Genomic DNA, 24,747 nt, shown 5'->3' with positions numbered 1-24,747 from the left:
TGTCAAAGGATATAGGAAATATTTGGGGAAGTATGCAAACTTTAACATAGATTTATCAATAATATGCATATTCTAAGTATAAAAGGGGCAATAATTATGACAAAATGCTTGATAGAGTTGTCTGCTCTTGTTTATAGGTTGGGGTGATGTTGGTAAACAAGTATGCAAAATATGAAAGCAACATGTCAAGGGACAATGAAAATAAATGGGGTAGTACAAAAACTTTAACATTTGCTGCATATTCTAAGTGGAAAAGGGGCCATAATTATGACAAAATGCTTGATAGAGTTGTCTGCTCTTGTTTATGGGTTGGGGTCATGTTGGTAAACACGTATGCAAATATGATAGCAATATGTCAAGGGACAATAAAAATAATTGGGGTAGTCAGAAAACTTTAACATTTGCACGCTAACGCTAACGCCGGGGTGAGTAGGATAGCTCCACTATATATATTTCCATACATGCCAGAATTTTTTAGGTCCAAAGCGGGACATTCCATAAAAAATTGTCAGGACATTTGACCAAAAAGCAGGACATTCCACCTTTACTGTAGTCAGTATAGTACTAACAAAAACTCTTGATTATACAGGGTTTTTTTTTAGAAAAAGGGGAAGACGCTGGACGCTGGGTAAAAGGGGAAAATCGAGCGCGAAAGAGACATATTTGGGGATGTCTATAACACACCTTCAGACTTCAGTTGTTTTTTTAGAAAAAGAGGCATGTCTCTGACCTTTTTGTTCTTAAACACATGAACAAGTATGATATTAAAGTCAAAGTCCTAAATAAAGTTGCTGGCGTAGATCTAATAATGGGAAATGTTTTCAACTGGGGCCGGGGAACGATGTCAATTTCATGATGAATGGGTTGACGATCTAGATCTGCTACAGTATTGGAAGGGAAAGGTGCGGCAGCTGCCGATTGTCTACTTTCACTTTCACAGTATTAATCGATGTTGATTACATGTACCTCCGAATTCTGCTGGGTTTCAACGGTTTTTGATGATTCATTCTTAAAAAATGCGTCAACGCAATTAATATTTTCCGAGTGCGGACGTTTTATTTTGTTCGTGTATGAACGCCAATTGTGAGACATTTTTCTGTTTTAACGTTTATATCTTGGCTTTCACATAATCCGGATGAAAATTCGACTAGTTTCCGGTAATTAATTGACGAAACACCCTTCTCCCGCAAGACCGGAATCCAGTAAAATAGTCGCATGATTAATACGATTAGTTGCCCGGTTTCCATGACGTAATTTAAGAGCTATATATAGAATCACTGGGATTCCCAGATTTGAGTGTTCGTCGGGAGAGAGAGAGAGCGAGATCGTTGTACATGGTACAAATTGGATAAGTGTCGACTTCCCAAAAGAAAAAAAAAACATTTCTTTGAGGGTAAAATATTATATTTTGGTGAAAAATTATATTTTTGGAGCGGAAATGGTATTTTTAGGGGAAAAATTCTAGTAGGGGAAGACGCCGAATATCGGCGTCACTTTCTTAGTAAAAAAAAACCCTGTGATAGAGCGGGTGTACCTATTTCCGAACATGTAAGCAAGAAAATCTACAGTTCGGAAACGCAACCACACTTCCGAAAATCGATGCTATTTTTAGAATCAACAACGCATACGGAACCTTTTAAAAACATCGATTGCGTGTATGGGTCATCGTACACTATTATTTTTGGGTTATAGGAAAGGCAGTGATGTATGCTAAATCCGAACACTGGTTTCGATTCCGAACATTGGTGGTTTTAATTCCGAACACTCAAAGTGCATTCCAAAAATGTAAAATCAATCAAAACAAGAACATATTTTCAACAATTTGAACAGTTATGCACTTTCAAATTTCAACAATATTTGCATTCAAAAGGAAGTTCATCGCAAATCAACTGATTTTCTATGTCAACACATGCAAAATGAAATCTCCGGCCACAGTTAGTGCATTCAATAAAGTTGTCATACGTCTTCTCACACGTAAAACATTTGCCGGCCTCAACTTGGACGTCGCTGTCTGATAACGAATCATTGATTTCCCGAAGAATTGCCGCCTCGTTCTCTTGTTTTCTTCTTTTCATGGTAAGTCTGCGTTGTTTTTCAGCCTTTCTTGCCTCTCTCTTTTTTTCCTGTTCAGCATTTTTTTTGTTTTTTCTCTTCCTCTTTCCTTTTCTTATTTTCTTCTCTTATTCTTTTTCGTTCACTTTTCTGTTGCAGTTCTTTCTCTTTCTTCTGTATCTTTTCCTGCAACAGAGAGCGATAGGTAGACCCTGTGATGGCTTTAGGCATGAGAACCCGTTGGACGTTTGGCTTTTGCTTTTCGGTGGGTGACGATAATGTCGGTAATTTCAAATGCTTTGAAAAGGGAGAGTAGCCAGGTGAGTTTGTCTTATTTACTGGCGATACATCATTAGTGACCGATGGCCTGTCTAACATGATATTTGGGGTGTCTGTCTGGTTAGGCTGACTGTCCAACGGGGCGACTGACTGTATGGGTAGTATGACAGTCGGAGTGACGGACTGGCTCGGCTGAATATCCGACAGGGCGCCTGACTGGTTGGGTAGCATTACAGTCGGAGTCATGGACTTGTTGGGCTGACTCTCCGAAGGTGCGATGGCAGTCGCAGTGACAGACTGGTTGGGCTGTCTCTCCAACGGGGCAACCGAATTATTTGTTACTAATACCGGTATGTCCACAGATTGGTCTAGTGTGGTGACAGACGGGGCGACTGGTTGGATAGGTAACGTTTCCACACGGACGGGTGAGGCGCCAGGCTGATTATGATGGCTCACCGAAACATCATTGGCTGGTGACGACGTGAGAAGCTGCTCTCCTGAAAATATTGCACTTGGCTGGAGTTTCATAGAGTGCATCACTTTGGTCGGGTCAAGAGGGAATAGGCCAGATTCGTGGAAACCTTTCACTGCAGCTTCAACCGTTGTACTTGCAGTCCAAGCTTGCTTGAACACTCTCGCGAAATTCTGTTTCTTAACGAACTGACCAACGTTATGGGTTTGCCAGTCGCGCACTGACTGCCGCCATGCTGCCTTAAGTGTGCCAAAAAATCTGAGGTCTAGAGGCTGAATCAAGTGTGATGAGTGTTCAAGTAGACAGTAAAGCTCGATTCCATTTTCAAGGCACGTGTCTGATGCTTTCATTGTGATGTGCGTAGAATGCCCGTCTATCAATAACAACACAGGTTTCTTTACTTGGCGGGCGTTAATATCAGGTATGAAAACGTTTTTTAGCCAACAAACGAAAACCTCGCAGTCCATCCAACCGTTTTCAGAACGACCAAACGCAGCTTCCTCAAAGCCATCTAAGGGGTCGTATGCGAAGCGTTGGCCAGGGTAAATTATCATTGGCGTTACGAAGTGACCAGAAGCACTTGCTGCTGCAATCACCGTCATCTGAGTCTTGTCCGAGTTGCCAAAATGATATACGACGGGGTCTCCTTTTTTTGCAACAACTTTACTATTCTTGTGTGCACACAAAGAGAACCCCGTCTCGTCTGCGTTGTAGATTCTACTAGGATCAAGCAGCAGAGTTTCATCTTTGAGCTCATCCTTAACGTACCGTTCAAATTCGTCAAACCAACGCTGAATTTTCTCTGTAGTAATGACGGCATGCTCCTTCCCTTATTGGATAGTTGTGCGGACGGACAAATACGGATGACGCTTAAAAGACCCACGCAACCATTGCCGTCCCGATTTGTTTTCGAGAAAAAGGGTTTTTCTGCCAGCGTCATTGATAATCTTCTGGACAACCGTACACAGCTCATGTCTTGTTCGACCGTAGCCAACCCTACTCATATGGACCACCGAGTTGGCAATTCGTTGCTCTTCGCCAGCACTGAGGACGGTCTTCGCACCGATATGGTCAGTTGCGTACTTCCCACGGACACGTTCATGGAGTGTTGTTTTAGGTATTTTATACGTTTTGGAAGCCTGGCCAAGCGTCATTGTACCCGATTTTATTATTTCAACTGCGCGACCAACCACTTCTGGGTCGTACTTTTTACGTTTTGCTTGTAATTGACGACTCATAATATCTAAAATAAAACGAATTCATGTGTCAAGACATTAGCCTTTTATTTTAAGTTTTGGTAATTTATAAAACAATATTCTTGGAAGTTTTTGCTTTATTGCAGTAAACTTCAATGATAAACACTTAAAAAAAATTCGTTCGGAATAATGAACATCGTTTAATATATCGGTTGTAATTCCGAACACTTGATTTTTGCCTTTTTTGTTTGTGGAAGCTAATAATAGAACATACACACTAGTTGGGAAATGCCTAACTAACAATAGAATAGCAAAACCTGATCGGGGAAATACTTAAATGACGTCATGTAACCTTAGGAATTAGTGAAGGTGAAATTGAGATTTGCGTAATTCAACTCACTTGACTGGTTGGTGAAACGACTTTCCGAGATTCTTCAAAATTTAAACATCGTTGCCGCTCAAACATGGAAGAAACGGAAAGAGTTAAGTTATGATGTCATAAATATGATGTCATATGTCAGAGTTCATGCTTGAATTATATTGTTTTTAAATGTTTAAATTTTCGTTCGGAATAAGACGCTGTTCGGAAATAGGTACTTTTATTCAAGACATAACACATCTGATATGAAGCATGAAATTTAAAACATAACAATAACAGTTTTATTAAATAAGACAATAGCAAACAACGAAGATAATATTCATCTTTTTAGAGTACAAATGGAACATTAAGACAACAATACTCATTCAGACCTGTTTACCCTACCGATTGCTTCTCAGTAGTATGGAGGGCATCTCTCAGTAGTTTTGGGCTGTTGTCAGTAGTTTTAACCTTTTCAATCATTTTGAGCATTAAAACACCATGACTGGGTCACATATCAGTTTAATGGTAAATAAAGCATTAGATGAATTTACCTGCTAATAATTTAATCTGTTAAGTGATTTTTGTTTGCTTTTATTTGTTACAGCCTGTGCCATTTGGATTGGGAAAATTAGCGTGATAAACCATGAAATTGGATAAAATAGCGCGATAAACCATGAAATTGGAAACATTAAGCATTATAAATTTGATTATAAGTAACAGAATTAAAATTGTTTTTAAGTGCATGTTTGACAGCATTTTTATATTATAAAGTACTGCTTTAACATCTTCTTACAATGAAGACAATATTTAGTTAATATCCATCCACATGCATATTAAACTTGCAATAATCTATAGATTCTTAAATACACCATTTGATCATAAGCTCTTTAAGAGAAGCTATTAATTTCATTCAGTATTTTTTAAATTAAATATCATAAGGGGAAAACATAAACAAATATTGACAAACACCCTTTAGTGTTCTTGTTGTGTTAATGATGTATTAAATGGAGTTAAAATAATATATTTTATTTGTTTACCTGTCAATATCTTGCACTTGACAACCTCAGTTCAATGCTATTTCATTAAACTGTACAGCGTAACAAACATAATAAAGCAGAATATGCATATGAATCTGAGTATACACATATCCACTAACATATAAATCAAATCATGTTTGTCTCTTTCCATTTTCGAACGATACTCATTGTGAGTAGACTGAACACCAATTTTCCAACACTCGTTTCCGTGACGCACATTCACTGTGCAGATTTCTGATAAATATTTGTTGTTGTTTTTTATCTCAAACGTAGTATTTTGCGTTAATTTACACACGCATTACATTATTCCCTAATGATCATATGAAATCCGTTGTTAATATGAATGGTATATATTATTTTCGCCGTTGATCGCAATTTCTCGTCTGCTTGCCGCCATCTTGGACGTGTGTAAAAACAAGCATGCTCAATCCCGATACATCGACTATCGTCGGTATTCTCCGCAATAGAGAGAGAGATGTGTATTCTGATTAGCAACGTAAAATCGTATATATTCAGCTAAATTTGCGAACCAATACGTAAGTCAGTTGTCGTTCGGTGACGACTCGACTAGCTCGATCAGCTCTCGTTCCTCGGGAGGCTTGAATTTGAACGTTTCTTACTACACAAGCGCCATAATGATTATGATTGATAAATTACCCGCAAAAAATAAGCCAAAGTACGATTAAAAACTGAAATTTGACCATTTTGATCGATGGATCCGTAGTTTTTCAGTACAAATCCGTAGTGCGTAGTTTAGCCAAATAATCCGTAGTAACTACGGCGAATCCGTAGAAGTAAACAGGTCTGCTCATTATATTACTTTCAATGGCAAACATTAACGCAGGGGAGGCTATCCAGTACACTGAAAGTACGGGTTACAGTAAACTTACTTGTCAATTGTCGCGGCTTAATTGGAGTAGGGTCAAACTGTCATGCATAGCACCTCGTTGTTTTTAGCTTAATTGGAGTAGGGTCAAACTGTCATGCATAGCACCTCGTTGTTTTTATTACAATTACACCCAATTACACTAGACAGGATGGGTATCACTTATTGGATTGTTTGTTGCAATTTTGGTATATTGCACATTCGGATTATCCCGCTATTTTGGAACTAAACATTGAATGTAAAAGACTCATTAATGACGTAGAATTAATTTTCAAAAAAAAATGTTTTGTAAACCGTTTCAAACAAAGACAAAAGCAAACACATTTTCAACATTTATTTCATTATAATACAACTATCGAAAGCAATAAGCGACCACTATCTTGAAGACCACCATGGCCTGATAAAATCAATAATTAGCCGATAAATCGCTGATAAGGTGTCATAAGCAACACTGGTTCACACGAGAAGTAGAATCGGATTATTAATTGGGGGCAATAAAGGGATTAGCGGTGGTAAGTGTTAGCGAAACAGAGCTTGAATAGCGAATTTTATTGGGAACCTATAGACCGTACATCGTTTTTTACGAATGTCGGGACAAATCGTCTCATATCGGTACGCCAGGACAAAGGGCCCAAAAGCGGGACTGTCCCGCCGAGATCGGGACGTCTGGCATGTATGTATATTTCATATATAATAGTCGAGCTAAAAATAGAAAATTATGACAAGAACACTAGTAAAATAATAAACTTTTTAAATATTTAATTAAAAAAGAACTGACATTAATATAAATTCTATTTACAGTACAATACAAGTGGTCACATCTGTTTGCTCAACAAAGAAATCAAATACAATATAGTTTAATGTAACGTTAACGTAATTTTTATTCAATAAAAAACGGTAGAGAACTATAACCTACGTACGTATAACTATTATATTCTGTACCAAATTCAATAACCGTAGTAAAGGGGTTATCATTTAACAATGGGTTAAGCAATAACACTATTGACATATATTGGAAAAGGAACACAAAACAAATGGAAATTTAAATTCACAAAATTGAAAGCTTGTATCATAATGATGTAATTAGCATAGTTAACTTACTCATATACAACATTTATTTACAGAAAACATTGTAGCAGTTTTTTCACTAAATGACATTGCACCCCCAGACTTTTGTCATGGCGAAGTGAACCATTTAACCAGCAGCTTTAAGGGTTTTTGAGGATTTGTAAAGGGTATTTTTAGACATTGTAATAAATTTGGAGTATATATGCGTATTATTAAATACAATAAGAACATTGATTTCTGATTTTTTTTAATCCATTTAAAAAAAATATTTCTTAACGATAATATACGCATCTAAGTCCTTCGGCTGAGAAAGTTTGATCAAAATCGGCCGTGCAGTTAAAAAGACAAAATTTTGGTACAATATCTAATGCATAAAAACATACAAAGAGCTATAATTCTGCCAAAACTCGCCACTGCCATGATCAACCCGCTACTTTCAAAGACAAGCTCAGGAATATTTGTACATGCATATGCACTTACTGACAGAATAGTCCAATGCTTAATGCCCCTCATTCCGTGGGCAACATTACAAACAAAACTGAACAAACCATGTAGTAAATAATACATTAAATGCAATTTACATTGAACAATAAAAAAAACACGTTAAATTAACGACATTTGTTAATAATAATAAAAATTACAAGAGGGGCGGAAATGTCCAAAGTCGTTTACCTGAGATACAAATTAAATTACCTGTTCTGTGCAGCCTAAGATATCATTAGAACAAATGTTTTGGCAAAGTTCTATGAAGATTGAACAATAAATGTGACTTGTCACCATTATAAATGATATTATTAAAACTTATTGAGTAAATCAAATCAATATATCATAAGAACATGCATCATTAAAATTGAACTTAAAATGTGACTTACAAAAACTTAATGTTTCGCTACAGACATACAAAGAAAACTGCAACCCCACTGAGAGCCTTGTTTTTAAAAATACATGAACTATTTGTTTTCCCCTTATGATCCTTTCGCCTTATATCAAGGTTCATTAATCCAGCTTGACTACTTTTTTTAGATTATTGTAGGATCCAAATTTAAGATATTATTTATTTATGTAACCATAGGAACCACATTTTTTTTCCTGTGCCAAAGTCACTGAAAAAACATGCATATTCCCCATATGACAATCTATCCACATACTATGGTTCATCAACCAAGCTTTAGGAATTTAAAGAGTTATCACAGGATCGAGTAAGAAACTAATAAATGAACAAAATAATATAATTTTGGATGACTAAATGATGATGACATATTGATAACCTGTAAGTAAGGAATAGATTGTCCAATGCAATTATGATTGAATTATGAATTATATAAGATCATACCATTTAAAGAGTTAAGTGCAAGGAACTGACGCATTTATAACAAGAGATGTGTTTGTCAGAAACACAATGCCCGCTACTGCGCCGCTTTGATACATGTTTTTTTTACCTTTCCCCTTGAAGGATGACCTTGACCTTTCACCACTTAAAAAGTGCAGCTCCATGAGATACACATGCATGCCAAATATAAAGTTGCTATGTGAAGGGACAGAGAAGTTATGAGCATTTTTCGAAACCTAAACGCGAAACCTAAACGCAAAGTGTGACGGAAAGACGGACAGACGGTCCGATCACTCTAAGCCCTCCTTCGGGGGCATAAAAATACAACAAAAACTTACACTCACAAATACACTACTTGAAAATACTAGTCAGAAGATCGTGTAATATAATTTTATTTTCATGATCTTAATTTAAATAAAATGTGAAAAGAATAAAAAAGAAAATCTATACATTCATGCTTCTGAGCCCTTTGGTCATTCAGATTTTTAGTTTCTTAAATTGATTTTCTGCAGCTGAACAAGTTTTGTGAGTTGAAAAAAATCTGATATAAACGTTCACAGCTCACACTTCAACAACTTACTAATAAATAATACAATTAATAAATAAATTTATATACAAATAAACATCTTATTAATAAACCTATGAATATATAGAAAACGATTCACAACGTTTTTTATAGTGACAATTTACAAAATATGAATCAAATATAAAATGAACAACAATTATATATACTCAAACTGAAAATATCACAAGAAATAAACAGTAAGACCTGTACAACATCCTACATCAGGAATGATGTTGACAATACCTAGCCCCCATATTACACAAACAGAGTTCCCTTCCATGTAGCAAATATAGCCAATAGATAATTTAAACAGTATTTGGCTGTCAAAAATGTTTATTATCACTGCATTAAATAAAAACAAGAGCTGTCACCATAGGATGACTAATGCCCCCTATAAACGCTTGATAGAAGTTATGAGCTTTTTTCGAAACCTAAACGCAGATTTCGAAACCTAAACGCGGACCCTAAATTCAAGGTCAAGGTCACAGGGGTCAAAATTTGTGTGCGTATGGAAAGGCCTTGTCCATATACACATGCATACCAAATATGAAGGTTATATCTCAAGGGACAAAGAAGTTATGAGCATTTTTCAAAACCTAAACGCAGATTTCAAAACCTAAACGCGGACCCTAACTTCAAGGTCAAGGTCACAGGGGTAAACATTTTTGTGCGTATGGAAAGGCCTTGTCCATATACACATGCATACTAAATATGAAGGTTATATCTCAAGGGACATAAAAGATATGAGCATTTTTCGAAACCTAAACGCAGATTTCGAAACCTAAACGCGGACCCTAACTTCAAGGTAAAGGTCACAGGGGTCAAAATTTTTGAGCGTATGGAAAGTCCTTGTCCATATACACGTGCATACCAAATATGAAGGTTATATCTCAAGGGACATAGAAGTCATGAGCATTTTTCAAAACCTAAACGCAGATTTCGAAACCTAAACGCGGACCCTAAGTTCAAGGGTAAGGTCACAGGGGTAAACATTTTTGTGCGTATGGAAAGGCCTTGTCCATATACACATGCATACCAAATATGAAGGTTATATCTCAAGGGACATAGAAGTTATGAGCATTTTTCGAAACCTAAACGCAAAGCGTGACGGAAAGACGGACAGACAGACAGACAAATGGACAGTCCGATCACTATATGCCCCCTTTTCTTCGAAAGGCGGCATAAAAACATTAAAAAGATACTTTTATGACATGGGCAAAAAGTTTCTAGGAGAGAAATTTGAGACATGACTGCACCCACATTATCAAGACCACGCCCCAAGGTGTGCATACACATACAATCTACCCAACCCCCATACCCTCTAACTCCGGTTAGCAAACAAGGGCCCCAACCTCAGTTAACAAGTTCCACATGTACCACCCCCACCCCTACCCCTCCACCCCTGGTGAGCAAACAATCCGTTAACATTTTCCATAGGTACCATCCCCACCCCACCCCTACCCCCCTATCTCTGGAAAACAAACAAGGGAGTCATCCTTCGTTAACATGCTCCACAGGTACCACACCCACCCCAACCCCTCCCTCATGAGCACACATGGGCCTAACAAACTCCCATAAATCCTTCTCGGGATCGTACACTTCAACTGTACTTAAGTTAGTGGCCCCATCATATCCACCAATAGCATACAATCGCCCATATGTTGCCACTAAAGCTACTCGACTCCTCTTCACGTTCATGGGCTTGACAAGTTTCCACTCATTTTTAATTGGGTCATAGTACTCAACCGTGCGTAAGAATACTGATCCATCATAACCCCCTGCTGCGAAGAGTTTTCCATTTAGAGTTGCCACACCCAGTCGACACCGTTTGGAAGTCATAGGCGCTACATACTGCCACGTATTGGTAGAAGGCTTGTAACATTCAACCTACAAATGGAAGTGTTGTTACTTTCTGACACTGTTAAAGTATTGTCCTAGAATCATTGCTCAGTCAACGATTGCTCATATTTTTATAAATAAAATAACTGTTTTAGCTTAAATTTTTTTTTTATATCTTAAATAAAAATATCAAGTAAATGTCAGATAAACATCATTAAAAGAGTACAACACAATTTGCATGTAATTAACACAAAAGTTAGTCACAATTTACCAACATAAGTACATACCGGAAATACATACATCATGAATTTAAGTATGAATTTTAAAAAGTTATTTGGGAAAAATAAATATGTTTTGAGATTGGGATTGGGGCTAAAATCTGGCCCAAAATTTTACCTAAAAAACAACTAGCAGTTGGTTTTAAGGTTAGGTTTATGAAGGAGTTTTATACATAAAAATAGCAACAGACTTAAAAAAAAATGGGACTGACACAGATGTTTGGTTTTGAAAAGTATTCAGTTTTCACAGGGTTCAGTCTGGACAGTTTCCCTTGCATTCCCATTATAGACTTTAAAATAACCATTAAACAATGCTCACCGAATCAAAGATGGACAAACCATCATGGCCACCACATGCATAGATGTCCCCATCTAGGACTGTTATTCCTGAGGCACTGCGGTGCTTCAGCATATGTGAAAGCATCGACCATCTGAATAATGTAGACAATAATCTCCATCATCACCTGCATCATGATTATCGTCAACGACAACCACAACAAACATCAACAACAACTTGAGCTTATCGTCACACAAATATTGGACACAATTTACAAGACCATTATTACATGAATGCTCATCAGAATCCTCATTAACCCTTTGAGCGCTGGAACCGGAATCAGGATCCAAACTGTTTGCTATTCTGATAGTATTCTTTGAAAAAAAGTGAAGAAAATGATGATTTTAGAAATTCAGCAGACGACATTTTAGCAGATGACAAATTTCCCAGCATGCAAAGGGTTAACAAAATCACGAATAACATCTACCTCATCATCATAATCTTCATCTTTAGCAGCTTCAGCAGTAACAGGATTGTAAGCATAAAATTCATCCCTACACTATTTAAAGAAATTGTTAAGTCACTTACAAATCATCACATTCACATTTATCAACTTCGGCCTCTTTATAATTTCTTAATTGACTTGTAAATATGCATAACCATTACAATATTTTTCAGTTTTCATTGTTTTATAGTTACTTTGAATGCTACTTATTTAGTTATTAACAATACCAGTTTTAATGTAAGCAAATACCATTGTTTGCATTAACATATTAGTAGTCTACTTCACTTTCTTCCTTGATCTATTTTTTCCACCAGTATTGAACATTAAGAATTTAATCTACCATATACTTACATGTTATTCTCAGGGTCGTACACTTCCACAGAGTTGAGGGAGGTAACTCCATCATAACCTCCCAGCACATATAATTTCCTGTTTAGAGCCACAGCACCTAGAGCGCTAGAGAATAAAGACATTTCACTTAATTATATATATACAGAATATCTTTTTTTATGTTTTTCCAATGCTATAAAAATATATGTATTTATAACCATAAATATAAAGTTTGCCATATTTAATTCAGTCCTCAAATATATATATATATATATATATATATATATATATATATATATATATATATATATATATATTTGAGGACTTAATTATATTTTGTTATCTTTGTATACAATCACTAGGCTTCTCTATACATTAAAGCGGCCATCCAACAGATTTTGGCATGTATTGAAGCTTGTCATTAAATGCTTTATATGCTTTATATTGATAACTTTAAACATTTGAACTAAAAATCTCCAGTAACAAAACAAGAATACGATTTAAAAAAAATGAAAAAAAGTAACCCTCAAAAGGGTCCGAACCACTGACCCCTGGAGTCCTTGAGTAAAAAGTCTCCTGCCTAGACCAATTGACCATCCACACTCATGCTTAGAGCGGATGTATTTTTTAGCTATATAAGCAATCCTCGTAGTTTCCCAAAATATCGTTTCGCGTCGCACGACACTTTATCTGTTGGACGGCCCCTTTTAAGTAGCCAATGACTACAAACTTAAAAATGTATTGTTCATATAGAAATATTTCTTAAGCTACAACACTCTTTTAATTTAGCACAAAAGCATATGCATAATAATTTAGATTTAAACAAATTAGTGTAGGGAGTTTAATCTAAAGCAAGGAACAAAAGCATGCCTAAAAAAAAACTTACAAAGATATCAATTAGTAATCATCACATATAGCTGTGACCAAGATTGTTTTTATTCTGAAGCTTGTGTATATACTATATACATCAATAACTAAATTTTTTCAAGATAACACAATGCTTTGGTATTCTTGTATTAACTTGAGCTCCCTCCATATTTTTAAATGGCGACAGACCAAAAATCCAGATTGCTTACAATTGTAACATCATGACAATACTTAAGTCACCAGTAGTTAGATACCCTTTGATTCTGTTCACATAATAGTAAGACTGCCTTTGATTGTGAACACATTAACTCACCTGCGTTTGCAGTTCATGGGTGCAACTTTGTTCCATCGCTTGGTGCCTTGGTCAAACACCTCCACTGTGCTCAGGCGATCCTGTCCATCATAACCCCCAATTGCATAAAGATGACCTACAGAAATATATGACATATAAACAAAAATTTGTAAATTAATTTTAACAAATTCATTTAAGCTCGATTCCAATGAAAACTAAAGGCTTATTGAAGGACTTAAAAGTTTCCTGAGAAGAACCAGTACTTTTTGTTCTTGGGGGACATCTTAAACACTCCAACAATAGGGATCGAATGTGTGAACTCCCGGTCGCTAGGCAGACACATTTTCGACCACGAAATGGTTACCATAAAGTTGTATAATAGGTTTCACTTTAAAGTTGTATAATAGGTTTCTGACCTATTATTCCATTGTTGTTCAGACCTACGCGAATTGTAAACTTTAAACTAATTAATAACAAGGATATCAGTCAAACTGATGGATGCTCCCCATTGATGCTTTGTCGATATATATACAGTCCAACCTGCCCGAGCGACCGCCTGTTAATAGCGACCAACAGTCAATAACGACCACACCGATTTCCTCCCGAACGATTTCACTATATATTGAACCTGCGAATAAAGCCCACCTGTGAACAAAGACCAACGACCACCCTTTTACATTCCCAAATCTCCATTTTGATAGCTTACAACGACCACTGCAATCATAAAAATCAACGATTTCGCAACTTTCAAATAACAAAATGGCCGCCAGGACTCTGCGTAGTCACGTGATACACATCTTACCAGTGGACTCGTCGGTCGCTATGGAGATATTGGCAAGTGACAGTTTATTGCACTCGATAGCAGTTGTTTGTTTATTTAACATGCATTGCTAATTGGTAGTCGCCTGCTTCTTTTATGCATTTGACAGTTTGTCAAAAGTGTAAAAATTTGCCTTTGTATTTAAGTGACTCGCGATTAATCTACTAATTGCCGAAAATATCAAAGACAAATTTGGGGCTTTCATAAACTCATTAAGGAAATTAACGGTTTCATATCATTTACGATGCCTATTAAAGACAAACATTTTGATAGTCATTCTCTTCTTAAATTTCTCCGTAATAAGACGTTCATAGATTATAGAAAAGTAAATTGTCATTTCAAGTTAACCAGCATGGCTTCCAAGCGTAAGTTCTTGACGTTGGAAGAACGCGTTAAGGTCATTAGTTTGTTAGGTAAAGGACACAGTTGTAGACGAGTGGCTAGTGATCTTTGTGTAGGAAAAACTCAAATTCAGAGCATTTTAAAGCGTAAACATGAGATAATGAAAGAATTCGAGGAGAACGTAAACTGTGAAAGTAAACGCCCTAAGCGTGAGTCGGAATTCGCGTATATAAATATCAGATGTCATTTATTGTCCATTACTGTCAACTTTACTGGTTGTGTAGTAGTGATTCATGTATTTCATGTATAAATGTTTGCTATGTTATGTGTATTTTGTACTTTGTTCTTTGTATAATTACATGTACATGTACGTATACATGTATATCAAATGTTATTTATACAGAATATGATAAATTAAATAAGTAATAAAAACATAAGGGAATAGAAATACAACATGTAATAAATATACAAATGTAAAACAAAACTGTGTTTCAATCCTTTATTTCATTATACATGCATAAGTATTCAAACATTTAAACAATAGAGCACATACATAGATAAGGTACCTGTTAAAAAAACTACTAGCATATTTTGCAAACTTTCGATCGACCCTGCGAATAAAGACCACCTGTGAACAAAGACCACAACGACCAAATCCCTTGAGTGGTCTTTATTGACAGGTTGGACTGTATATCTATTATTAGCCTCAGTGACCTTGACCTTGACCCCAGTGACCTCAAAACTCATCAAAAAGGTAGAGGTCCATGCAAGGTACCTATATCCCAAATATATAAGAGATCAATCAAATATTGAAGGCCATTTGCGAAACTGTAACCAAAGTGTGACCTTGAGAAAATTTATTATTAGCCTAGGTGACCTTGACCTCAGTGACCTAAAACCTCATCAAAAGGTAGAGGTCCATGCAAGGTACCTACATGCCAAATATGTAAGAGATCGGTAAAATATTGAAGGCACTACAAAATCTATTATTATTAGCCTCGGTGACCTTGATCTTGTCCCCAGTGACCTAAAACCTCATCAAAAGGTAGAGATCCATGAAAGGTACCTACATGCCAAATATGTAAGAGATCGGAAAAATATTGAAGGTGCTTAGAGAAACTGTAACAAAATTGTGACCAAAAAATCTATTATTAGCCTTAGTGACCTTGACCCCAGTGACCTCAAACATCATCAAAAGGTAGAGGTCCATGCAAGGAACTTACATGCCAAATATGTAAGGGATGGATAAAATATTGAAGGCGCTATGAGAAACGGTAACAAAAAAGTGATGGAAGTAAGGAACCCCAAACTGGCAACTATATGCTCCCCATATATATATATATATATATATATATATATATGGGGAGCCTAATAAAAGCTAACAGGAAAGTAAAAATGTTGGAATCCTTACTTTCAAGTTTTGGATAATAAAAGTCTTTCACATTCATTTTTTTATTCTTTAAATAGTATACTTTAATTCAGCAATTTTGGTCCAAGACAAAACAAGGGACAAAATTGTCACAAAACCAGGTTTTCAATTTGAAAAAAAGTCTGATAAAGGGAGACAACTCAAACTGAACTGATTGTTCATAGTTAACCCCCTTTTTTCAAAATAATTCTTTTTTTAGTCATGGCAACCTTGACCTTAAGAGATATTGACACAATTCTTTCGTGCCACAACATCAAATGATGGTGAACAAATGTGTCAAATGATTTCAAAATCTCACAATTAATGACATAGTTATGGCCCGGACAAGCTCATTTATGGCTATTTTTGACCTTTGAACTCAAAGTGTAACCTTGGAGATATTGACGTAATTCTTTCGCGCAACACACCGTCTAATAATGGCGAACAAATGTGCCAAATTATTTTAAAATCTCACAAAGAACGACAAAGTTATGGCCCGGACAAGCTTGTTCTGCCCGCCCACCCATCAACATTTGCCAATCTAATAACCAGTTTTTTCCTTCGGAAAACCTGGTTAAAAAACTGTGAGCAAATTACTCCAAAACCCTCCAAATTGTACACTGATAACAATACTCAATCTTGTCTAACAGCACTAACCATTTAGGACAGTGACTCCAACTCTACTCCTCAACGTACTCATGGCCTCAGCTACCCTCCACCGATTCAACAGCGGGTCATAGAACTCAACTGTGCTCAATGAATCACCTGTTTAAAACAAGACTTACCTTGAATCCAATTTTTCACTTCATAGGTAGAAACACAGACTTTATAAATTGGTAAAGTTTTGGGACTTAAAAGCCTCATAACATTATCCAAACATGTTTTCTACGCCTAATTAAATTCATTAATTTTTATTTATTTAACAAATAACCAGTTTTCTCAGTAGCCCACTGACCTGAGGATGTCAATCCACCGACAGCGTAGATTATTCCAGGAACATCAGAGCAGCATCGTGGCCGTGCCTTGAACGTCTGAAGCAGTGGTCGTCTCTCTGGCATCAGGTGATAGTCCCGAGCCTCGTCTAAAAGGTCCCTGTTGAATACAGGAAGTCTCTGATATGAATAATATGAGCCACATTCATGCAAAATCTAACTTTATGCATTTGAATTAAGGCTCAATTGGTCAATGTCAGCTCGGGCACTATTTACATGTACCCAGGTACTCCTACGAATACTTAAATGTACCCTGGGCAAGGAAAATGTACTAACCTGTACTCGGTCAATCTAGACTGTACCTGACTTTTATTCCTGCATAAAATCTGATGTAAAACACGCTACGGAATAGGAAAAAAAATCTTTGAAAAAAAAACAACTTTTTTTTAGCAGGAGTTTTGATAATAATTATATAGGCCATTTTACAGAATATTAACATATTTATGATCATAATAAATATAAAAAAAAGCTGACAACAACCAATTTAGCGTTAGAATTCCTGGGTATGTTTAAGTAGTACCCGAGCCTACAATGACCAATGAAGCTGCGTTAAGTGTCGCCCTTGAATAGCCAGTGCAGTCAACACAGGCTTAGCAGGGACCACACTTTCTGCTTAGACAGGATTTTCCTTTAGAAGAGACTAACTTAAAACAAAAAACTGTGAAAATATTGTCCCAGATTAGTCTATGAGTCTGCTTAGGCTAATCTAGAGGAAGATACTTAACCGTTAAGTCTTAACACACATACATGTATATAAAGCCTTGTTTTCATGCAGCGTTGCTCTGTGAATAATAATTATCATTATTCAGTAATAATAAATAGCTAGATATGCATTTGCTCATGATCAGTGGAAACTCACAGATGGCAGAGCATTTAATGTGATTTGAGAAGCAACTACACCTTCCATTTTGTGGAAAAAAATATATTGACCAAAATTAGAAATGAGGCTGAAATTGTTAAAGTTAAACTCAACATTTGAGATTTAAATATTTTGACATTTTTATAAACAAAAGGGTCAGCTAACTGGATTATTATGTATACTTGATATATTTATTATTTAGTCAATAGTTTTGTTTTCGTTTTGAATTATTATACATACAAATATTTCATGAATGGTTTGCATTTTTGCTGGTTGTAATGTTCTTTGTAGATAAGCCTGGATCCTTAAAACCTTTAAAAACTATTTAACTATGTAATATTCCTCTCACCTGCATTTATGTGATGATTTAACAAGGTCCTCAGACGCTACCCTATCGCTAAGAAACTGTGGCGTTAGCAGCGGCAGACGCACTTTGCCCATCAGGTCGGGAAGGAATTCCTCACGATTAGCCCCGTCTTTCTTAATCCAGGACAGCATTGCTTCGAAAACCTGAATTTGTGGAACAGATGAAACAAGATATGTTTGTAAAACATGCATGACCCCAAACTTGCTACAAAGTTGCTTCTGTATCCTTGATCTTTGATCTCTTGCTTTCAAAACCATAAGTGTCCTCCTTTGTCAAGACTAATCAGCATACTGATATGTTTCTAAGAATCCTCTAGATATTGTGTGGTGAAAGTAACTTTCAGTTTCAAAGCACATGTGACTCTTTATCTTTGAGCTTTAACCGCAAAATCAATAGGAATCCTTTTTTCTACCTAGTCACTATAACCAGAATAGCAATTTAGTTGACCATAGATGAAAGTCTTGTCATGTTATTGTGCAGAAAACAAGTTCACGATAAAATCTCATGTGACCTTGAAATTTGCCCTAAAGACCTCAAACTTAATAGGTGTCATCCCTTCCACCAATGTTACCAATTTACCAATGTGCATTATCATCTGTCAAAGTGTTCTCAAGATAGTGAATAGAAACAAATGTCCTGTTACAATCCCCTGTTACCTAGTCCTGTTTACCTCAATATCAATCAAAGGTGTCATTTTTCTCAAGTAACCAGCATACCAATTAAGATATTTGTAGGACGAAGCGTTCTTTAGATACTGTGCAAAACAAAGTCCTTGTTGCAAGTTCATGTGACCTTGACCTTTGACCTGGAGATCCTTACTTAAAAATTTGTCTTGGTTTCCCCTAGGTAAACACAATACAAAAGAGCATGAATAATAGATTAACTCGTTCTAAAAAGTGCTTTTTTTCCTGTTTCAAACCTTGTAACCTTGACCTACAATCTGGTCATCTCAGATCAGTCGCAAGCAAGTGTGACTTTAACCTTTGACCTGTTCACCTAAAAATCAATAGCAATCTTCTTTTCCTCTTAAGTACATGTAATCATATGTCAAAGGGTTCTCCTATAGAAAAATATTGTATTATTAGCTCATAATTTTGATAAAAAATTTAATAACTACATCAAGTATATATCAAGCATCTATGATTTGCAAAGATACGCCGTGGTGTAATGGATATGGTGTCCGTGATCTGGAAGGTCACAGGGTTAATCCCCACTAAGGGAGCGTTCTTGAGATTTTCCCCAAAGACACCAAGTACTGATTCTACTTGCCTAGAAAATGGACTCACAAGCGTTGAAATAAGCCTGAGGCTTTCGATGCAATTGAGGTAAAATAAATAGATTTAAACTATGAATTGCACAAATTTGTATTGCAAGTATGAAAATAAACAAATCTTACTGTTTAAATAAACGTATTAACAATCCAACAATCCTACCGAAATGATTATTTAAAACAAGAATCTGCGTTTGAGAAACACAAATTACTACCCCTTGCTGCACAGTTCATTTTAAAATTAAGGTCTTTGTTTAAGGTTGGGCAATATGTATAGATAAGGGAACGGTCATAAACAACAACTGTGCCACATCAATTTAAGCTTAAACCTGAAACATTTGTGCAATACTTATCAAAGCTATTAGATCTAACAAGCATTTTCCTTCAGACCTTGGTCATAATTTTAAGACTGGAATTATGACTGAAATAGAGAACAATCAATTATGTACACTTCACCTGTTCCTCAGACCCCACATTCAGCTCATCTCTCCCCAGAATCTCCTGAACTTCTGCCTTGGAGAGGTTCATGAACTCCTCTGACTTCATAACATCTGAAAACAAACAAGGGCCATAACTTTGCATTGCCTGTTGAAATGGTTATATGGCATTTTTTTTGTTTTTTTCTAATGTATACCATAATAATGATTTAGTCTGGGCCTTTACTCACAATTGCAAAAAAATGTAAATGCTAAAATACTAATTTTTGATAAATCAAGGGCCCTCAAAACTTTGAGCCAGAATGGCCTACATGCGAAAATTAGGTATTTGAAAGACGTAATAATTCAGAAATACCTGGTTGGGAAACGGTAACAGGCAAATTTTAAGTAATTCATGTTTCCTTACAAATCAACTTGCTTATCATTCGAAACAACTCAAATAGAATCCCAAGCCAGGTCTCCATGGAAGATTGCTAGAACAAAAGTTTTTAATCAAGGATGGTTAATACTAATCAAAGGTGTTTACCAGAAACCACCTTTTTGAAACTTTTGCTTATTGGAGAGCCTACCATACCCCTATTAACCCTTTACCATTTAGAAATGTATTTTGACACATGTGTAGTCCCATAGAAAGTTAAATTTAATTAAAGAGCTTTCTTACTAGATTCAAGTTTCTAAGGCTTCATTTCAAACCCTTAGATACATGTATTCATTAGCAGTAAACAGCATAAAACCTGAACAGACTGCAAGTTACTCACAGGCTGTTCTGGCTTTATGCTGTTTGCTTATTGCCATTTTCACTTTGCTTCTAAGTGGAAAAGGGTTAAATAACTAGAATGTTGTTATTCATTTATTTCACCTTTAAAATTCTTCTGCAGGAACTTGTTAGAAGCCTCTACGAGGCCCGAGCACATGTACTGGTCCGCAAAACATCTGACCCCAAGGCAGTTCTGGGGGTGAAGTCTGGCAACAAGAACAAGGAGCGTATTAAAATACATGCAGTTGTCATGTTAATTATTGTTGTTTCATAAAAGAGCCCCCTATTTATTATTTACATAAAGCTTGTCACAGAGGAAATATTGTAAAGAGTAACAGGTAAACAATGAATAAGAATTTCAATGATTTATAAATAACAATCAAGTCTCTTTTTTGTCAGGAATATTGAACAGAGACCCACAGCGGGCAATTGTGTAGTTTTTTATTTGTTTATATTGAGGGTCCTATAATTAGTCCTACATTTCTTCAAGGCTATAACAGCACAACAAATGGTGTTTGGAAATTCTTTGAGGTCCAGACAAAAGGCAAGATGATTTGTCACCTTTTCTTCAGGAATTCACAGCAGGCATCTTTGACTGCCTGCAGATGAAGAAAGCTGGCTGCCACAAGTAGGGACTGAACATTGGTCTGGTCAATCTCCACGCGTCCATTGTAGGAGAAATTTACAAGGGCTTCCAGTGAGCTAAACGTTTAAAAGAATACTTAGAAAGTTCCATAAATCAAGTATTATTATCTTTTAACCACTTAGATACGTATTTGGACACATTTGTAGTCCCTTAGAAAGTTCAATTTAATAAAAGACATTTCTATCTAGATCCAAGTTTACAAGGCTTCATTTCGAAACCTTAGATAATGATGAGCAGCAAAGAGCATAAAACCTGAACGGACTGAGAGTTAATCGCAGGCTGCTCTGGTTTCATGCTGTTTGCACATAGCCATTTTCACTTTGCTTCTACGTGGGTAAGGGTTAATACTTGCCATGGCATCCGTGGTAAGATACACCAGTTTTCATGAAATGGCAATCATGTGCGAATGATGATTTAACTTTCTCTCCTTGCAGAGACAAATTCTTAATGTGCTACTCTCAAATGACATTTTAATAATATGCATACACATGTACATGTATCACGATTTAAGTATTTTATTAAATCATCTTACTTGAATGTCTCAAGTATGGAGATTTGGCAAGCCTAATTAAAACCCTTTTTTACAAGATGTTAACATGGCTTTATACAAAAAAAAACTTAACATCAGAGGTTTAAATAACTTTTAAAGTCTTAAAAGTTTTCAGCTATAAGCATTTGATTTGGAAGTTTTGTTACAAGTATTTAGGAGTTTTGACACTTTTGGTGACCAAAATACGCATAATTCAACTTTCACAATATATACATTTACTAGGTAGACATTGAATAATTATAATTAGGACTTGACTTAGCTGAAATTGTTGGAAGTCCAGATTTCTCATTTGCAAAATCATTGGAATTACTGGTACATGACTGCAGGTTTTGAAATACAGGGACAAATAATGAGAGTATACTACTGTTTATTCATATGGTGATCATAAATTCTGCAATAGAGGGAGTGCAACAGTTAGAACTTGCTGAAAATAAGTCATTCCACATTAAATGATTATTGCACTGAGCAATCTGCTAAGATCCAATGGAATTGTTAAATTTTTAACAGATATTTATACATATTTGTAACTTAATACTTACTTTGGGTCAATACCCTGCATACTTATTTCATCTTGTTTAGATTCGACCATGTCGTGGGTGAACATAGCATGGAAGTATGGTATAGAAGCTGCTAACACAATCCGATGAGCTCTGTACTTGCGGTCACCCACCTGAAATGATTATTTAATTTTTTTAAAGTGCCATGTTTGCCGTGTTGAAAACTTTAGCAAAGCTGTGTTTTATGTTTGCTTTGTGTTTGTTTTATGTTTGCTTTGTGTTTTAAGTATATTTTTCCTGGAAGATGTGATGTTTCTTGACTGGGTAGTAGTGTTTTTCTGTGATGCCCAAAGGCCATTCAATTGTTTTTGCAAGAACAGGTTAGGAAGTTTGCTCTTGAGTTTCCACTGAGACCGTTTTGATTAAGATTCTGGTTCTCAGAGAATTTGTCATAGACCTTGGAGTTTATATGAATCTTTGGCCTGACTTTTTTCAGTTATGACCATTAAAATTAAAATCAAAAGTTCCCAAATGTTTTAATGTCGAGATATTTTAACCATGGAAGTCCATAGCTCTTTGAGAGGATGTTATTCCTGAGTCCTTTTGAAGAAGAAAACATTGTATCTTTAATGCCAGATATTGACAGAAATCTTTCACCAAATTATACTGCACTTAGTGAATATCGCAGTTTGTATGCTGCAACATTGCTCAAAACTGATCCCATTCATGAATCTGGAATAAATTTAAGACAGACGAGATTTCCTTGCTGGATGCCCTTCCAATCTGCATTGAATTCCCTGATACATATTTAAGCTTACATTACATACTAAAACACAATAGTGTTGTCGGATGATGGTACAACATAAGCAAAAACTGATGCCCAGAAACTTCACTAAATAAATACATTCAATGATTAAACTTGGGTGGTTATACATCACCATCTATAATTAAATAGGTAGAATAAATTAATTGACTGTCACATTATGACAAAATAAACTGGCAATTTTATTTAGGCCAGGTCTATGAGAATAACTATTTGTCAGTTAATAAAGTGAGAAAGTGCATAGCCGCGCAACATAAAAGTAAGTTAAGCTCGATTGCTCATTGTTGGCTCGGGTACTACTTACATGTACCTCGGGTACTTTTAAGTATACTTACAACTTGCTTGGGAATTTTAATGCTACATCATGTATAACGGTTGTTGTCGGCATTAATTTTTTTAAAAATTATGTTCACATTTGTGTCAATTTTCTGTTAAATGGCCTCTATTTTATCAAAACTCATAATCAAAAAGCATTTTGATGCAGTTTTTTTAAAAGAGAAGTTTGTTTAAGATTAACAATATCGTTTTAAGGTAATTGGTAGGGCGTTTTACTACATCTGATTTTGGCGGGAATACAACTCACGTACAGTCTAACAGTAACATGGACCAGGTAAGTTAAAGTATATTTACTGTACCCGGGGTAAATGTAAGTATACTTAAGAGTACACGGGGGCGGCGGGGTACATGTAAGTTAAATACAGTATTAGTTCTTGCATATTTTAATGAGTAGAAAGATATCAACTGATGAAATTAATTTGTATTTTTTTAACTAACAACTCTGCGACACGAATTACCCGAATATTAAAAAAATTATTAGATCTATTTTACATCATGTTTGTGTGATGGGCACTAACAACTTCACCATAAGTCACATTCACACAATCCAGAAACCTAGATTAGATTAGATTCAACAACAACAACAGAAACCTGGTTAAAAAACGTTGTCCCTTGCAAACTTATTTAAAAAGAATTTATTTTATCTTTTTCCATGGAAATAAAAATACTTCATTTGATATTAATGAATTTGCGTTTTGTGACTTATGAAGTTTCAATTACATGTTTCTAACGACGTTTGCATAATACAAGAAATTCGGACATAACGTTTTTCGGACATTTTCGCATCGATTTTTACACAACTGACACGCCATTGACCTATAATGCAATTCATAAAAACAAGTAACTAATACTTCACTTTTAACGTAACATCACATAATTTTCCTTGTCGACGAATATCCTCAAACACAGGAAACGCCAAAGTTGGCAAATCTGATTTGTAAAAAGTTTCAATGTCGTCCGCCATGTTTGTTTTGATGGTCGGTGAACTTTCAACTTGCATACGGCTGTT

At 35.8% G+C, this 24,747-nt stretch overlaps 1 protein-coding gene and 1 pseudogene across 1 annotated transcript; both read right to left on the bottom strand.

The window, feature by feature from the left end:
* Positions 1–1,576: 1,576 nt before the first annotated feature.
* LOC127859758 (uncharacterized) lies at positions 1,577–3,957 on the bottom strand (annotated as a pseudogene).
* Positions 3,958–10,723: 6,766 nt separating this feature from the next.
* On the bottom strand, positions 10,724–24,741 carry LOC127860092 (kelch-like protein 18). Its single transcript, XM_052397894.1, has 12 exons — positions 24,595–24,741; positions 22,622–22,752; positions 21,448–21,588; positions 20,989–21,092; positions 20,149–20,243; positions 18,405–18,565; positions 17,160–17,296; positions 16,862–16,969; positions 13,656–13,770; positions 12,497–12,601; positions 11,683–11,794; positions 10,724–11,133 (listed from the first exon to the last, which is right to left on the bottom strand). The coding sequence occupies exons 1-12, from the start codon at positions 24,736–24,738 to the stop codon at positions 10,738–10,740; spliced, it is 1,749 nt and encodes a 582-aa protein (XP_052253854.1). The 5' UTR covers positions 24,739–24,741; the 3' UTR covers positions 10,724–10,737.
* Positions 24,742–24,747: the final 6 nt, after the last annotated feature.

The sequence above is a fragment of the Dreissena polymorpha genome, chromosome 15 (genome assembly GCF_020536995.1).
Source record: "Dreissena polymorpha isolate Duluth1 chromosome 15, UMN_Dpol_1.0, whole genome shotgun sequence".
Lineage (NCBI taxonomy): Eukaryota > Metazoa > Mollusca > Bivalvia > Myida > Dreissenidae > Dreissena > Dreissena polymorpha.
This window is presented reverse-complemented; position numbering and strand designations above follow the sequence as displayed.

Excerpts from the sequence above, each read along its gene's own strand:
- LOC127860092 (XM_052397894.1), bottom strand. The coding sequence starts at position 24,738 with ATGCAAGTTGAAAGTTCACCGACCATCAAAACAAACATGGCGGACGAC. Across the intron at positions 21,589-22,621 it reads ATGCAGGGTATTGACCCAAA|CTCACTGGAAGCCCTTGTAA; the intron begins GTAAGTATTAAG and ends TTAAACGTTTAG. Across the intron at positions 11,134-11,682 it reads GTTTGTCCATCTTTGATTCG|GTTGAATGTTACAAGCCTTC; the intron begins GTGAGCATTGTT and ends TTCCATTTGTAG.